We start from the raw sequence: 18,531 nt of genomic DNA on the forward strand, positions 1-18,531 counted from the left end.
GAGGGTTAAAATGCAGTTGACTTCTTGCATATGCCTACCAAAAAGCATACACATCTGAACAGTATTTTAATTTTAGTCTTACTTGCAGCTAAAATATTTTAGGACTCTAATTAAAAAGCTATTGATCTGTTGCTAAAAGTCAATACATTAAGAAAAAGTGTAGGATTATGAACTCTTGGGGTTTTTCTACTGGGATACTTTTTGGCTCACTGCTTTCTAATACCCACGTCAGTTGGGCTTTGCTCTCTGGTTGGAAACTGGTGGTTTGCATTACTGCAAGACAAATGATGCTTGGCATGGAGACATGCCATGAAATTTGCCCAGGCAACAGAAACTCCATTTGCAAATAAATTTAATGAGTCAATATGGTTGAGAAAACAGGCAAAACCAGTCTCCTGGTTTTGTCTCTCCTCTCAGTTTTCTCTTTATGTTCCCACTATGTGCCCTACAATGGAGAGAGAGATTCTTTATCCTTCAAAAAGGTAAGAAAAACAGGTGATGGTGTCACCCTGGCCAAGGCTCTGCTCAGCAGCAGGTTAAAGTGAAGCTGCTCCAGCATCCCTGGCTCTGACCACCTGAGGATCCCCGACACACACTCTTCCTGAGGATGGACACTACAGACTTGTTTTCTGAGGATCTCTGCAAATCCTTGCATTCAGTACCACAAAGGCAAGAGATCCCAGGGTTATTTGGACACATTTCAGAGTTCTGCCAAGCACTGGAAATCAGCAACGGACTATCAGAAGTTAATCCTATTTCTGGCCTTCTGTGCAGTTAAATCTGAAAGGTCTCCAGAGGCAACCTAACACCCCCTTTCCATCTCTATGCTCCCTTTTGACTGCTATTGCTGTATGACATCTATTGCAGTGCGGTTTTGCAGCTAGGTAACTGAAACACATCTTACGATGCTACAGTCTTTCCCACTCTGACACCCCCACCCTCCTAGCCCACTGCAAACAAGACAGGTGAACTTAAACATCACAAGCATTTCCCAAGGCATGGCCCAAACCCTCACTTGGCCCCTTCTTACCAGCATGTCATGCTGCTGCTGTTCCTTCCCACCTCGCTAATGCTTTATTTCAAAGGCATCCTACAGGAGTACTATCACCTTCCCACACAGATCCGACCACAGGAATAGGGTAGTGCATTGAGTGCATTTTCAGATGATTGTTAACAGCAGCAGAGGAAACATCAGGGGTTGTCTTTCGCCAAAGCAAGGCTACAGCAAGGTCTGTGCTAGCAGGGTACTGTGGCAGGCAGGGTCTGTCAAGGGAAGTCTGTGCACTGAACTGCCTTTCCCATGAGAAAGCTGCACAACCAGAAGCCATGCTACTTACTCCAGCCATCTGACTACAAAAGCAACTTTTGAAATCTACAGGTCATAAACTTTTAATTGGTGAGGGCAGAGTGGCTCAGTAGGAAAACCCCCCCTTCTCCCTTCCCTCTGGGCAATAAGCTAAGCAAGACTCTTGTTTTAAAAACATTTAACTCTTTTTGCTCAGAGTAACATGGAAAACGTATCCACGTTACAGGTAGTCAGGAAGATATTGTTAATAAAAACACGCTGCAAGAATAGTGTATTAGTGGCACTTCACAGCAATTCTTAACATTTTCAGATGTAGTGTCAAAACAATGCTTTTGTGTATCTGAACATGCTTTTTGTTAACAGAAATGGAAGAAAAGTCACAGCATGTTGCCAAATATTATTTGAACAGAAATAATCCCATAAGAAATAAATTTTTTTTTTTTTTGCAGTTAACACAAAACTGTAAACTGGATTGGTGTGTGTCTTTCAGCATCAAATTGTTCAGTAATAAATACAGCTAAGTCTTAACAGACTACAGAGTAAAAGTTCCCTTAGTGTCCAGTTTTTAGCAGCTGTTGAATGTTCAGATATGCACAAGGCACACCTCTGCAGATTCTCTACCTTTATTATTGACATTAAAAAAAAAAAATTCCGTTCACCACTCAAAAATGTTTATCTGCATAGTAAGAATTTTTCTACTACTATTTACAGGAAGGGCTTTTTAGTGCAAAAAACAGGAAGTGATGTATTAGCTGAAGTGCACTGAGCACATCGCCTACAGTTTCACTAATAACTAGTCAGCATCACATCTTGGGCCGCCAGCCATTAATGAACTGTAGTATTTTCTTAACCTGCAATTTGCTTAGCTTAAAGTCTTCTGACAGGATTTCTTCTGTAAGCTGAACCAGTAAATTACCATCAATCTTCTCTGTAACAAAAAACGATATGACATCTTCTGACAGACCAATAAACCTCAGCGATTTAGACACTTCCTCTATGGAGAGTCCAGAAAGGTCTGTGGGTGGCTGCCAGGGAGAGCCATCCCCACAAGATCTTGGTGCTAACTGCAGGTGGAGGGGAGATGAGAAGGGATAAGACACAGAGAACGTATCCTGCATGCCCTTTTTAACAAGATACTGATCTTCCAAGAGGTCTGGAGAACCAGTTTTCGACTCCTCTTCGGCACCATCTATTTTCAGTGGCAAGGGACACATGTCTGTAATTGTTTTGTCTTCACTTGACTTTGGTGCCCGAGGAGGTAAGGCAGGACATGAATGGCTCTGCTTTGCATTGCTGACTCCCAGCGTTTTCTCATCAGTGCAGTCTAGAGAGTAACTCGCTGACTTTGGACAGCTAGAGATGGTGTTTGTGAACTCTGCTGGGGTCAGCGGGGAGTACCCCGCTGGGAGCTCACACCCATCGAAGTCAAAAGTCAAAGGTGCTGGACAGTTTCTCTTTGGCGTACCTGGAGTCTTCTGTCTGGGGTAACTGTAGCTCCTGCTTGGATCGAGCAGGAAATCACTCCGATTCAGGCCTTCAGCAGTTCCTGAAAAATGGTTTGGCCAAGATAACCTTGAAGGCAGAGCTTCAGTTGAGGGGCTTCCCAAAGGCATCATGCTCTCAGACTCTTTGGATTCAGTTTTCATCATGTTACAAGGGTAGCAGGAAACAGGTGTGCTCTCGGTTGGGTTGATGTTGTCGTTCTCTGTGACACTGCTTAAGGAACAAAGCAGAAAGGATGCCGTTAGTACAAAAATAATCGTGGCATTTGAATAAATTCATACATCATCTGATAGAGTCAGAGGGTGGCTGTCACAAGGAAAGGATCTTTCCTCTGGCAGAATTTTTAAGATTAGAATTAATGACACATTTGAATAATGCAATGACACTTCTTTTACTCATTCTACAAGCCTGACAAGATGCTGATGTACCCAAAAGCCTCATGTCTTGGTTTTTCAAGCTCTTAAAAAGGTAGATGTCTCAATTCAGTTCTGTGTCATCTCCCAAATACTCAGTTTTTCCACTGTCAGATTCCTGAGGGACACCACCACGGAAAAGTAACAGCCTCACATATACCAGAAGATGTTCTAATCCCATATTTTATAATTATATACCACAGATGCATCATGGTACGCGAAAGTTCATAACAGTGGCAGGTCACCATTGCACTAGACCCAAGCTTGACTGACATAAGAGATGACAAAAAACCCTTTCAGAGCCAACATTACAGCACTACTTCCATGTGCACAGGATCCTTCCCCACTGGTCACCAGCACAAAAGCTGCACCAGTGCACAGCACAGTAACATTCAATTAGTTAATGCTTATGGCCAAAGGAAGAGTTTTACTGGGAAGGTTAAGCAGACCTAGCTGTGTGTACTGAAGTATCAGGTTTTAAGCTTACCCCACAGTAACTTGTTTGTGTGTTCATATCCTTAAAAACCTATGGTGAGAAACACTTGTTTTTCAAAGGCACGTAAAGAAAGCTACCCTGACCTACTTTCAGGTGGTAAACTAAGCTCAGCCTGTCTGAGCGAACTTCTGGTTTATATCCAGGGGTTCCCTAGAGACAGAGATGCCAACAAAAGCATGAAATCTGTTATCAAAAGCAAATGTTTGCTGCTTTTATGCAACTTTCTAAAAGAAAGTCTGAGGATTGGGTTGAACTTTGGAATTCTGGCCGATTAAGCCAGAACACTGGAAAAAAACAATTAGCAGATTTATAAAATCCTTACTTAACACAACAGACAGAAACAAACAGTTGAAAAATTGTTCTAATTACCTACCTCTCTCTCCTGGAAACTAACCACTCAAGAAAGACACTCAGTAGTCATTCTGTGACAGCTCAGCGAAAACTGCTTGAGGAGGGCAGCAGCTTTCAAAAAACCAGCATAGTTTTGAATGGACTGACATAATTAGTTCCCCATGTGCTTACAGTGAGTCAAGAGGACTAGCCAACCTGGATTTGCCCAGCTCAAACACAAAGTACAGATGCATAAAAGCAGTTCTAATCTATATCACTGGAAAATTATCTGTAAAACTCATCCCCAACAGATGCAGTTCTCTCTATCTAACCATCCCTCAGTCTCCACTCCATGCCCTCCAAACTCTTCTTTTCTCCTGTTTATGTCACTAATACAAGCCTGCCAGTTAAAGCAGTTAGACGTTTACAATAGCAGAGATGGTTTTTTCCCCCTCAACAAGGATACACTGTCAACTGGTCATTTCTGGCTGCTTAAAGGCCAATTTCTGTAAAATACACGGTGCAAAGCATTTTTCACAAAACAAGCCATGGGGCTGCTCAATTCAGAGAAGACAGTCAGTGAGTTGTTGTCAACAACTAACCATACAGAGGAATTAAATTGATTTATCCTGTTTCTGTTCTCTAATTTAATATTAGAAATGAGAACATTTAATGATTTAAAAGGTTAACAGAATTAATGAAAACTGATAAAGTAATGTTTTCCAAGTGCTTCCTTATTCATCCTCCACCAAAATTAACTCACTGGGACACAGTGCCAAAGGATGTAAGAGAAACCTCAAACACACCTCAAGTCAGGCATTTTTATAGGCGGATAAGAACAAGTCACATTGGTTTTGTTTGTGTTTAAAATATTGGTTGCAACTGTTCATGATCCAGAAGGTAAGATCATTGATAAAAATGGCAAGACTTGAAAAGCAAGTTCACTAGCAATCTGGCTACTCCACACATTGCCAATTTTCTAGCAGCTTCCTCAGCAGCACTAGGTCAGTTCTACCAAAACAGAGATATGTGGTCTGGACCCAAGCTGGAGATGAATTTCATGCAAATATTGTGAGGTTCAAGGCAAAAACCTGCATTCCTGAGAAACTTCACTTTTCACTGTTTTCCTGATTTCCTGGGAGGCAGATGTACTCTTAGCTACAGAGAAAGCAGCATTTGGTGGGCCCCAAATGCTTGGGAGGTCTTGTGCTCAGCCTCCTGTGGAGAAGACCTTGACAGAACTACCCAACAGGCTTTCATAAAAACAAACGAGCAGCCTTGATCTAGAGTGATCATTGCCAGATACACAATACTAAGCTACAAATGTGCAGTACGGCTTAGAAAGGCAATTCCAGCGTAAGTTATTATTATACCAATTGCATCTAGGCTGAAATGATTTCAGTGACGTTTCAGATCAATTTGTAATACCCAGACAGGTAGTATCTTGTCATTGAAGATACCAAAAATAACGGCAACAAGACATTCAAGGCAGAAAGGAGGTGAGAATTCCAAAGGTATCTAAAGCCTAAAGGTTTCTAAAGGTTTCTAAAGCCAAAGGAAGAATACTGCATTGCTAGGAAAAGGTATGCAGCCACATAATTCAAAACTCACTGTCAACTTTTGTCTAGGTTGAGTGGATTTTCCAGTTTGTGGGTTGGGTTTGTGCTGAAGTGGATTTGATCTGGAAGCTGTCTGGCCTCCTTCTGCGACACCTCACTTTACACTCAGTGGTGTCTGCTGGCCTCTCTGCTCTCCATCATACCCACCCCGTAGGTTCCCATATAATTGGTACACACATTTATAGATGAGCACACCCCTTTTGTGTGCCCACTTACCAGAGCTGGCTGCACTGCATGCATGTAGCACTGAAATCCCACCCCAAAACTAACTTTGAGATTTTCTGGTTTGAAGATTGAAGCCTTTCAAGAATTATACAGAACTGTACGGGATTTTCCATTAGATAGCCAGTGTCACCTTACAGTTAGATTACCTATAGCAGTGTGCACACATATTTAATATATATTGCTATGTCCTATCTAGTAAAACATACTTTCTGCTGGAGCTTTGCCTTCCCTCGAGTTATTTTTAAAAATAACTTGACAGGTTAGCCCATTTCACAAAAAGTCAGCAACTCTGACACAGTACCATGCCTTTACAAACAAGTGCCTTCAAAAAACCATACTGCTAGATTTAACTTGTGCAAAAAGTTCTAGCATGGGGCTCTCACAGCTCAAACACATACATGTTGTGAAGTCCTGAAGAGTAGTAGGACAGAGTAGGGCTAGGAGAGCGGGTCTGCTGTCGTGCAGATTTGACCGTACGAGGAGGGATGGAAGGACTGGTGGATGACGGCTTTGAACTCCGTGGTGGGACAGGGGGAGCATTCAGGAGCCTGCATTCCTCTTTTACCTGTACAAACGAAGAACATGCAAGTAAACAGCGAGAAAGTCTGGGCAATAGCACTCTCAGTCAGATGAAACACATCTGGTTCTGCCTTATTCTGTGAAAGGAAATAATTTAAAAGGGAGGAGAAAAGAAAAATGATGCTAAGTATATACATTTGCAACAATATGTGGCTGTCAAAGCAGTCCAAAAGAACGCCATGCTACCAGTAGAGCAGCTAGTAAACTTTTTTAGGGTGCTTTTCAGTAGTTTGATATCCCCTCATTAAAAAAGTAACAGCAATGAAACAATGTAAAAGAACCTTCAAATAACACATAAAATCAGACTGTTCCAGATATTTTACATTTTGTAAGGAGCAATTCATTAGGCTTAAACTTCACTAGTGTTGTTTATTTAGATGCAATAAACCGAGCTTACGTAATGAAAAGATCTCAACAGAATTTGATGTTTCCTGACTTACTACTCAGCCATCCAGCTTGAGGATAATTCCCAGCCTTCCTCCCCAGGAATAGTACCATGTATCTCATATTTACCAGATGCTGGGATTCAAATCTAAAACTTCAGTCCTTCTGTAGCTGCCAAAGCAGTCCAGGATAAGGTTAACTACAATACTTACAAGTTGAAAGGTGTAGGCAGAAGACCCCATTCAAATAATGCACCCAGACAGCAGGTCTACTTTTTGCAGCCAGCCAACTCTGCAGCTTAAAACACATGACTACAGCACTGGTTATCTAAAATTTAGTTTGGTCTGCCTAGGTAGACCAAATATCTGGATCTATCCCCATTGAAAAAATTGAATTAAGACCTTAATCTCATCAGTACATGTTTGGGAGAGCAACTTTATTTAGCAGGGCTAGAGGTGAGCACGGCTACTGAGAATTAGGGTGCCAGGCAGGATTTTTTAAGGACTCACCACCTCTCCCGGGGCAGGAAGAGACTTCTACATTCTCCTTGTCTTGAAACTGTATTAGATGCACCAGAAAAAGGAAATTCCCTGTGTTTGAAAGTTACAGTTTATTTTTAAATTTAACAACACTGCAGAACTAAAAGTTATCCTAGCAGTTCTGCAACACATAATTAGCAATTAAAGTGATTTAATTCATTTAAAAACAAAATAAATGTGGAACCTTTTGCAATCCACTTTGGTGCTTTCAAAATGCAACAATCCATTTAGTACTTTTGCGAAATGGAAAATTGGGGACTAGGACACTGTAGTACATTTTTTCCCTAATTCAAAACAAGTCAAAATTACAGGAAATGCCCGACAGCATAAAACACTGAAATAAATCTTGAAAAAAAAAAAAAAAAAAAAAAAAAAAAAAAAAAAATCAATTTTATTCATGTTTGTTATTGAATTCAGGCCTAAAACTCTTCAATCATTTTAGTGCTGTGCCCCAAGGATGCCTATGGACTTAATTTTTTTTTTTTTCCTCCAAGTCAGTCTAGGCAAAGTTAATACTGCATGCTATTGAATATATACCCGTGGGGTTAGAGAGACCATTCAGGGGAGCTCTTGGAGCACAGTAACGGTCAAGGGGTTAAAGGGACTCTTTCCTGGGAAGACTGCTGGCATTCAATGGTGCTGGCATAACAAACTATGCCAGGCTCCCTTGCTGACCTAGATCGCAGATCAGAACAAGGCCATAAATAATACTGGTTTGCAGTCCCAGTTGGTCCCTGTCACAAGACGGCGATTACTGCTGCCAGACACAGCCCTCAGGAAAACCAGCAGAGGAGTAAAAAGGAGAGATTCTGCAGATTAAACTGACAAGAGCAAGGGAAAACTTCAGAGGAGAGCTACCCTCGCTTGGTTCAAACAAACAGTGATGAAATAAACGTGTGAGGAGGGGAACAGCCATGGTGAGACATGACAATCACCTCGATGGCTGCTGCTGTTAGTAGGAAATACTCTTTTGTCCAAAAGCACTAGATGCCATGTGGCTGCCAGATACAGATAAAGTGCATTTGCACTGCACGTCCTGGGACTTCTAGTTGTCACTGTCTGAGCCCTCCCATGCTCCAACTCTTTCCTGTGACCCAGGGATGGTGACCCCCTTCTGATGGTGTGAAATATATTTTAAGACCTCTGCTCCTTTTCCTTGGTGCCAGCCCACGACCTGCCAGCACCCCCTGGGCCCTGGGGTGTCACTCCCGAATCTGGGCATTGCAGGTGCCTGTCACAGTGACTGCTTCTGAGGCCGCCTGGATAAAACCCACCCCATCACCAGTGTGATCGCAAGAGTAATACAGAGCGGTTCAACGCTCCTTGTTGACAGGCGCCTGAACTTCCAGCACACTCCATCAGGGACATGCTTTAAATCAATCAGGAAAACAGCCTCTGATTTTAGGAAAATTAGTGTTTGGGGACTGAAGCAATTTCTAATTTACAGGCCTTAATTCAGAGGTCATTTGCACCCCCCCCTTCTGTCTTCATGCTACTTTGATTTCTGAAAGGTATTTAGAAAATACATGATATATCATAATGCTTCATCCTGCCGGAGAGAAGAAAACCAGAACAGCATCTGAAATCCCCAAATGTCCTTTTCTCTCCTGCAAAGAGCTCCTGTACACACACTTTAAATTTAGTGCATGCAAAAATACAATTGCCAGCCAACCATTATACAGAAACTGTATGGAATATCATTCTAGAGGGAGCGATGACTAAACCGCATATTCATAAGCAGCTCCTGAGATCTACTTATTCTATAAATACCCTACGTGGAAACCATGCAAACATCTCGGCCCCAGCCCACTGATGAATTCAGTAGGTCACTGATACTCATTTCAAAGCTGTTCCAGGAAGCCACAAAACAGAGTCTAATTTATAATAATCTATGGAGATGTAGGGTTTTTATTTTGTTTTACTTTTTAGAGGGTTACACCCCCTGTCCACCTCTAAATGCAAGCTAGTATCTGTAGCAGAAGTTATTTCTCCCACCTGGCTAGAAAGAAGTAACAGAATTGCTGACAGCACTCACACACTACCTCAGTAATGTAAGACACACGTGATAAGAATCACACACTTTTCTAAATTACCTTAAAAGGCAACATACGTATCTATTCCAAACACCACCCTGCTGCCCCCAGAAGGGAGTCACTGTGCCATGACGCCTCCTCAATTGTCAGGGTCCACAGTGATGCTGTACAGGTGCTCCACAGCTCTCCCAGTATCCCATGACCCGGGGGGCTGGCATCCCCCTGCCAGGAGGGCTGCCCTCACTCCGCTACAGGGGCAGCTGCCCTCCCGCCTGCTCCCCGGTGCTGGTTCTGCCGCTCCTTTGACCCCGTGCTGAAACAGTTCAGCTCACAGAAATCAGCAGGAAACTAATCATTTTCCAGATCCAGACCTGGCTGCCTGCCCAGGCGCAGGAGTGCCAGAGCCAGCACAAAAGAGGAGCCAGGACCATGTGGCTGGGAAAGGAGGAGGAGGAGGAGGGTGGGACCAGCCCCATGCCGGTTTACATCAGCGTAGGCTGCCAGGGAACCTCATCTCGATATGGTGCTGCTGGGCACTTGTCCAAAGGCGTCTGGACAAAGCATCGGTGCATACCTGACCTCGAAGGCAAGTGCTCCTGGGTTCCTGCACTTAGACGTTGCATGTAAATACTCTCTGCTAAGACGACGTAATGTCTTGACCTTCTCTCCTTGCTGAAGCTGCTGCAGCTGTTTTTTTGGGAAGTTCTGGCGGCACGGTCAAAGGGTTGCAGTTGTGATTTCATGCCTGCACAGACTTTCTCCTCCCCCTCTCTCCATTGCACACCCCCAGCAGCCGAGTAGCTTGGCCAGGGGGATGCCCATGGCAATCAACTGCAGGCTAACCCAGGACAAATAAATACAATTTAGCTTTCAACCACATTGTGACCGGGCTCATGATGGAAAGGCTATGGGCCAACACTGCCGGACTGTTAGATGGAAAAAGGAAAGGGATGGGATCACCATGGTTTGGTCTCAGATTAGATGTACATCAGTGCAGCCATGCTGTTGAAAATATAATTTGACTTGAAAATGGAACAATACTTTATTTAAATTCCAGCAAATCCCCTGCAAAACTAATTTGTTAAATTATAATATCTGTTAAGATTCATGTGACATAAGTATGTATCATTTAGATTTTGCCAAAGATTCCTAGATACTCTTTCCTGGGGAAGTTTTCTTTTTTCTTTCATGTTTTTTTTTCTTAAAAAAACCCATGTTCAGGACTATGTCAAGAGACCATGTAATGGTTGGATTTTCCACCCAGTTCACTTAAACCCCTGTAGATAAAACATCTTTGTATTTTTTGCCTCTAAAGTCTCCACAATATTTCATGGTTTGGAGAAGTGATTTCTCCCATGAGTTTTCATCAGAAACCCTAGGATAGAAAACATGTTCTGTTTAAAATTGTGTCCTCTAGAAGGCTCATTTATCAACTCTGCAGAGTTCCTATTTAAGTGTGTTTTCTTTCATTAAGCATTACAGAGCCATTAGTTCAGGTCTAGTTTGATAAAGTTTGCTCGAGGTCAATGACACTTAATATTCTTCAAAATCTGCCATAGACTCGTAACAGAGAAGACAATCTCTCATGAACAAACATTTCAAATCCATAAAAATTCTAGCTGTCCTCATTATCAGGGCCTGTTTATTGAAGACGCACACAATAAGGTGATCTGAGGCAGTTCCAAAGTGGGGTCATGCCCCACACGCTTTGGCCACAGAAAAGATGAGAAAATATGGAGGCCACGTGGAGGACTGATGTGAAAAGCCAGGGGAGGAAGTGACCTAGCAATTTTTAGACTTTGTTTGTGGGAGTAACAGTGCCCAATAAATATCACCTGAAAGTATCAGGATTAAGCTACTAGATCAGTTACATTAAATATACTCTGGTGATTTTTAGAACATGACTTACACTTGGGTAGGAAACCAGGTGAAGTTACACATCTCACAAAGTCTCACCATTTTCTTGCCCTCCATGTGTCCCTCCCCACCAAGTCTTCCTAAAAAAAAAGCACATTCTTTACCATTGAAAAAAAGAAACCAGCCAAGATAAATAATCTAGACTTACTGCTTCTGATTTGGGAGGCACTGGAGGTGGAGGTAGGGAAACATCTGAAGACTTTGTGGTTGCTCCGACAGTCGCAGGCACAGGAAGAGATGTGGTACCACACTTTGATCGGAAAGATCCTCTGTAGTTGTCACATTTGTTCTTCTCACTTAGCGAGCGAGTGAGAGGCTGGTCGCCAGCCTTTCCAGACCCTTGGTCCAACCACAGCTCTTCGTAAGGAAGTTCTGGCTTTGTAGGCAGAAACATCGATTCTTCACTAACTTCAGGAAAAAGATAATCACTGCTACTGTCACCAGACTCCTGGTACTGAAGAGCATCATGAGAGAACAGGGCCCACTCATTACACAAGTCCCTGCAGCCGTGGAGGTTCACTTCACTGTTCCCATGCAAGTTGTTCCCATAGACGCACACCGAAAGCCGGTGGAAGGACTGTGTAAGCTCGTCTCGTGCGTAGCTGAGGGAGTTGGGCATGTGGCTATGCCCTGTGCATCGGCTCTTCTTTGGGCTCTTGCAGTCTTCGTTCCAGTCAGTTTTCACATCTCTCACGGCACGGGAATACTCATCTATGTCAAACTGTTCCTGGCATATATTAAACCAATGCTGGATGAGGGATTCATGCCACAGCTCCCCCTTCACCAGACTGTCAGGTAGAGTAAATTTCGGAAGCGTCAAGTGCAAAGGAAAATGCATGGGAATAATTTTGTTTCCACGAAGCACACAGCAAACCACCACAGTCTTGGTCTGAATGTTGACGAACTTGTACCTGTGCCCTTCACGGATAAAATGCAGGTCATAAGGGTTTCTTGGTGTAGGACTTGGAACAGTCACGTTAACGGGCAGCCTGGTTTTTTCTACTATATTGCGAATCGTGTGCTCACCTTCTTGCATCTGCACCTCCAGTGGGCTGCGGGTGCTGAACTTGCCCTTACACTGGAATGGGAGACTGATGCTTTCGTTGGTCCTGTGATTCATGCAGATGAGGCAGGGCATTTTGCCTCTGCCTAGCTTACTAATTGAATTAAGTTTCCCGATTTTTTTGAAGATGGTGTTGAGTCGTGACTTCTCCTTAGAAGATTTTGCATAAAGAATTTCTGCTTGCCCCATTAAAGTGAGCTCATCCCCTGTACTAAGGGTAATGTTGTAAACCTCAGTGTCTTCATTGCATTCACCTGAAGCCACCTGAAAAATAATAATAAAAAATATGTTTTTCCCCCACTGAAGATAATACTTCAAAACGTAACAACCCTATTGAGACTAAACTTACAAGACTGTATATTGGGAGACAACTAACTTTATTTGAACAGCTGAGCAGTCAAGCGCAAGGTGTTTAACCTGAAGCTCACCAAGTAATCTTTTTTTACTGTTCTGCACATTCCTGAATCTTACTTGACTGGAAACAGCCACCTGAAACTGTCAAAGAAGGCATGAGAACAAACATAATCCATTTTTAAAGAAAGGACAAATCCACATATCCCAGCAATTCAAATAGTCACGTGTCATACAGCTACGACAGAGCGTGGCTGGATTCCCTTGGGTATCTTCTTCCCCACCCCCTGTTTTTGCTGTTTGTTAGAATTTATTTGCCAGGGTCTTGAGGGATGCAAATTTCTTTTTTCACCATCTTCAGCTCCCTGAGGAACAGAAAAGGTGATCTCATCGTTATGGATGAAGCATATCCCTTTGATATAATGTCTTCCAAGCTAGGAGGAATGACAGATGACATCTACTCCCTGAAGGAGAAGTTAAGAATATCGGTCTATTCTATATGCCTAACTCCTCTTCTGCTTTGCTCTCCTAGTCATAGACTTCCTTCCTCATTTTTTGATCATAATTGCAATTTAAGAGATTAAACAACATATGCACAGCCATGTGTGTGCTTTTCTAGTATGGAAATGGGACTGGAAAGAAAAAAAAAAAAAGGCAAAACAGATGTCCAAGGCTCATTTGTTCCTGAAGTTATTTCCTTAAGACTGGAATAACTCTTTATAGACAAGATCGCTCTGCTTTGTATTTGAGTGGTTTAATGTGAAAAGCCCTTTTCAGGGACCTAACAGAACCTACCCAGCTCCTCCTCAATAGCAGCAGATACCTACTCATAAAGGAAGGTACATCAAATAAACACTACTGACTCATTATATAATAGACCATTTTATCTAGAAATATTGAGCATACTATAAAAATTGCAAATGAAAACATATTGTGTATTACTTCCCCACCTCCACAACACCTAAAGACATCACGGAGCTGTGTGAAGCTCAAGTTCCAGGCTTCAAACTCGGGTATCATCACAGAATAGCCATTGCATGAAATTAAGGCTGCAATTCCAACCAGTTAATAACCGAGAAGTGCTGTGAATAACACTTCCTCTTGTAAAACGTGATCTGTAATTCACCTGTATTTGTAAAGTTGTGATTATACTCTGCAAACCTTTCAGAGCAAGTGCAAGGGCAGCTCAGCCGAGGTGTGCTGCCTTAGCACTTCAGTCTCAGGGCTTCCGGAGAGGAAGTCATTCAAGCCCTGAATTATCTAAACAAACACTAATTGGTCTAATCCAGGAAACTACTAGGATTTATGGTACGCAATACTCATTCACAGTTCACACCACTGGCCAGACAGCATTTTGAAACACCATGACATGAAAGGAAAGCACTCATCTTTTTTGCTGGTAACACTGGTGTGACACTCATTGCTGGTTTCTCCTCAAAACCACCACAGAGCCCTCACTGCTTTTGGGCTGCAGCCATGTAGCCCTGCCTTCAGTGGAGCTGCTGAGGGCTGAGGACACACAAGGCTCTGTGCATGTACCGTTCAATCCCCACTTCTCTTTCTGAGAGGGCACATTCTGTAAGATACCAGTTTCTAGCTTCAACAAGTCCCCACAAAAGTCTTCTTTTGACAACATCAACTACACTGTCAGATATTTTAACTGGAGATGGTACAGTTACAGCTTTTTCTTCCTTCCTGCAGGACACCAGCCGGAGCGAGGGAGGTGTCACAACCTACGGCTGTGGGAGCTGCTGCTCAGCCAACTCGCAGTTCCCTAGTGATTCACAAACAAACAAGCCACTGTACAAGGAAACGGTGGGTCAGATGTGAAACCACAGAGGTAACTGGGCCAAGCTTCACAACTAAGGTCTCACAAAGCAGCTGCTTATTAATGGCATTCATTTCAACCAGCCAGAGGGCAACAGATTTTTAGATTTAACAGGCATATTTAAAGATCAAATTATTCTCAATTCAAAAATTTGAAAAATGTTCCTTTTTTTTTTTTTAAATACAGTCACAGGATAGTAATAGGTGAACTAAGGCTGAATTTTACTGTGCTAGAACAAAAGAAAAGTCATGCTGAAGTTCTAGTTTGGCACTCAGAAATCTGCACTCTTCCTTCTGAACAAAAATACAAGGCACCGGCTGCTGTCCAAAACTGTAATTAAAAAAAAATATCAGAAAGTAAAATTGAAAGTCTAAGACTGCAGAACTTTATCCCTATCCTTTCAACCTTCCTATCATGAAGTTAAGGCTGCTGGTACACCTCAGCAAGCTAAGTACGTTTTAAAATTTAAATTCTGAAAGTCAAGAAAGGGAACTCCTCTCTTCTTGTGTTAGGTTAATTCATTCATTACCATACGGTAGTTAACAACTATGAAGCATACATCGTAGGTAAATATGTGTTTCAGGATATTACCAACAAATACCATACAGACCAATCACTCTAAAATAATCTAGAAACTCAAGCACAGATATCTCTAAGTTTTTGTTTCTCAGATTACATAGCTAAATGACCTTTACTTTGTCCCTGTAGCAATGACCTACGAAAATCAAACTTGCTGTCTTGTTCACTCAAACATTTCACTTTATCAGTGGCCACAAAACTTAGAAAAACATCAACAAATAGGGCCATGGACTTTAGCACAGGACATCACGTGAGGCCTGTAGAATCCTCTAGGTTGGGAAGGACCCTCAGAGTCTTCAAGCCCAACCTGGTCCTCAAAGCAGGCGCAGCTCAGCAGCTTGCTCAAGGTCACGTCCAGTTAAATTTTTAGTCTCTCTAAAGACAGAGAAGCCACATTTTCTCTGGGCAACCTCTGCTTGTGTTCAGCCAACCTCATTAAAATTTTTTTTTCTTATATTTTAGAGCGGAAATCTCGTGTTCTAACTCGTGCCTGTTGCCTCTTGTCCTCCCCCCAAGCACCTCAGATGAGTCTGTCAGTCTGTTATACCCCCCCACTAGGTTCCATCAGCCCTCTCAAGGCTGGACAAACCCAGTCCTCCCTGCCTCTCCTAATACAGAGCTTGCTACAGCCCCCTGACCATCTTGGTATACTGCACTCACTCCCACATGTCAGTGTCTTTCTTGTATTAGTGTGCTATTGGAAAACAGCCGTTTCCAAAACTGGAAGCAATACTACAGCTGTAGCATCACAAGTGCCAAATGGTGAGGAATAATCACCAACCTCAACCATCTGGCTACACTTCTGCTAATTCAGCCCAACATGCTGTTGGCCACATTTGCCACACCACGACTACTGTCCACCAGGCACCCCTTTTTTCCACAGAGCCACTTGCTAGCCCATCTGCTTGTTGCAGGGCTTACAGCATCCCAGGTGCTGGGCTTTGCGCTTTGCCTTTGGTGAACTTCACAGGCAATCAGTCAATCAGAGCAGATCTGATTCACACCAAACAGTATGCTTAAAGACAACATGATTTGGGAGAAAGTGCATATCATAAATTATTCCTAAAAGGCAGAATGGGTAACGCCACACCAGACTTAACTCCCTCTGTCCTCTAAGCTTCCAGCACTGACCCAACAGGATCTGCACCTGCAAGTACCTCTGTGCTCCTTCACACTCCTGCTCTGAGTGTGCCCTGTGCATCCTCTGCTTCCTGCTACAAAATCACCGGCGAGGTGTAGCAGAGCCTTTTGCTATTTCAGACACTTGGATCTGCCACTGACATGTCCCAGTCCATGCACACGACATGGCCTATCACTGGTATATGACAGAGAGAAGAAAGCAATGCACTCAGAGGGCCAGAGTTAAGCTAGTCCAGAACACAGACTGATGGAGAAACAGAATCTCCTTGTAATTCTGGAAAAGCAGAAAGCACCTGAGAAGCCTTCAGTGAGCTGCGTAACATACCCGGGAGGGCTGACTCCAGTCCCTGTGCGGCTCCACTCTGCCCCACACTTTTAGCTCACTTCCCTCCTCTTGTTTTGTCCGCACTTGAGCAATGCTCTTGCCTCCTTCGGGACTTCTGCCAGTTTCAGTTTTGAACCTTCAGGTGTGAAGACCTTGCAACTGGTATGAAGCTGAGACCAGCTGAAGAAGAGGGGAAAGGAAGGCAGGACAATATATTTTCCTCAAACATCTCCATATTGGGACTGTAGAATCATGTTTTAATTTTTTGTGTGTGCCCCCTCCTCACACCTTCTATTTAAACCAGGAATTCTTCACTAGACAATTCCAGTGCAACAATATGCAGCAGTAACCATCATACCTCCAGTTGCTGTCATTACCCGATAATCACGAAGCCTCCTCCAGTTATTAAAACTACTAGCCTTGGGAGTATTCTGAAATAACTTCTTCCCCAAACACGTTTATCTTCATAGCTGCCTTCTCAGTTTTACACATTATAATGATGCTTTATGCATTATAACAATGACTCCTGCAGTTTTACTTCTCCCTCGCCTTTCTTTTGCCCTTCCCAACCAGTTTTCACTTTCTGTTAATAAGTGAGAATAATCAGTGCTCCTAGCCCTGTGGAAGAGGCAGTGCTTGTCACAGTCACCAAAGCCATCTAGAAATCACTAGTAGATATTCAAATTTCTAATGCAGAGGACCCACAGAACCAGAACCTACTCCATGCTGTACTTACCCTCCACTTCCCTACTGTCAGGTGTTGATCCATATTGACCATTCACTACTGATGCCAGGATGCTGACCAGAAAGGTTACTGGCTTACAGACATCTTGTCAAACACATGACACAACAGCAATGGGTTAAATCACTGTAATGTTTTAAGTTTTAAGACTCCTGCAGTTCAATAACAATTCAGCAGCCAGCTACCTCTACTGCAGAAGACAGGCATCAGGAAAGTGATGAATGATTATTTAGGAAACATATTCTTTTGGGAAAGCTCAAGTACATTGTTCCTTTTGCTTAAGGAAAGGTTAACTCAGAAAAATAGATTTTGATAACACCTGAGTCAATATCCTGTCTTGGACTGAAACTGTTCTAATTTTTTATAGTTTGGAGTAGAAGTCTTTAATCACTTTGACACATATGAACTCCTTACAAAATGATTTGTGGTTTCATATCGCTTGTTATACTTTCTAGGTCTTTATGCAAGCATTGCATTCACATTAAAAATTCACAGTTAGGATTTCTTTTGGTAGAGCTCTTTTCAACTGTGATGTCTCTGATTCATAGTCACCGCATACAGTTTTTATTATTAAAGCCAAGGGACCAATCAGAGCACTTTTTAAAAAATTTTATTTTTTACAGGTCCCCAAAAATGAATAAAGATTATTTTCATATAGAACAAGCAGTCTTCAGAAGAGCTATTAGCAGAAAAAGTAAGAAACTTTTTCAGAAAAGTCAATTAAATTCAGTAAGACAGCATCCCATTTTTTATTTTAGAAATGTCTGTCTCCCAAGATGGAGAACCAGTAAGTACAACTCTTCGTGTCAGTACACACGTTTCTCTCTCAGCTAAGAGGGACTTTGTCCTGATTTCTACTTTAAAAGCTGGCTTCACTGTTATTTAAGGACATCTCAAAGAAATCAAAGCGTTCAAAAAATTACTCTACACGTGACAGGTAATACCACAAAGCTCTAACATGAAGCATCTATTCACATGGGATTTCAAGGAAGATCAGCACATGAAGCTACTGTGAGGCAATGGTGCTCAATCATAGTGCTGGCATCAAGCCACAGGGTGATGAGGGGACTGAATCACTAATTCTCTCAAGGTGAGGTACTGAATTGCCTGCAACTATGGAGTTAAAAGTTGCACACAGACTGATTTCAAGAAAGTCACT

At 42.5% G+C, this 18,531-nt stretch overlaps 1 protein-coding gene across 1 annotated transcript in view; it reads right to left on the minus strand.

Moving 5' to 3' along the window:
• Positions 1 to 351: 351 nt before the first annotated feature.
• GAREM1 (GRB2 associated regulator of MAPK1 subtype 1) overlaps positions 352 to 18,531 on the minus strand; it is a 101,525-nt gene continuing 83,345 nt past the window's right edge. The window contains exons 5-7 of the mRNA XM_026841454.1: positions 11,493 to 12,671; positions 6,291 to 6,457; positions 352 to 3,022 (exon numbers count right to left, since the gene is read on the minus strand). Of these exons, the coding sequence (XP_026697255.1) occupies positions 2,110 to 3,022; positions 6,291 to 6,457; positions 11,493 to 12,671 (2,259 nt within the window). The 3' untranslated portion in view covers positions 352 to 2,109. The remainder of the gene's footprint in view (positions 3,023 to 6,290; positions 6,458 to 11,492; positions 12,672 to 18,531) is intronic.

Source organism: Athene cunicularia (assembly GCF_003259725.1).
Source record: "Athene cunicularia isolate RWA chromosome 2 unlocalized genomic scaffold, athCun1 chr2_part1, whole genome shotgun sequence".
Classification (NCBI taxonomy): domain Eukaryota; kingdom Metazoa; phylum Chordata; class Aves; order Strigiformes; family Strigidae; genus Athene; species Athene cunicularia.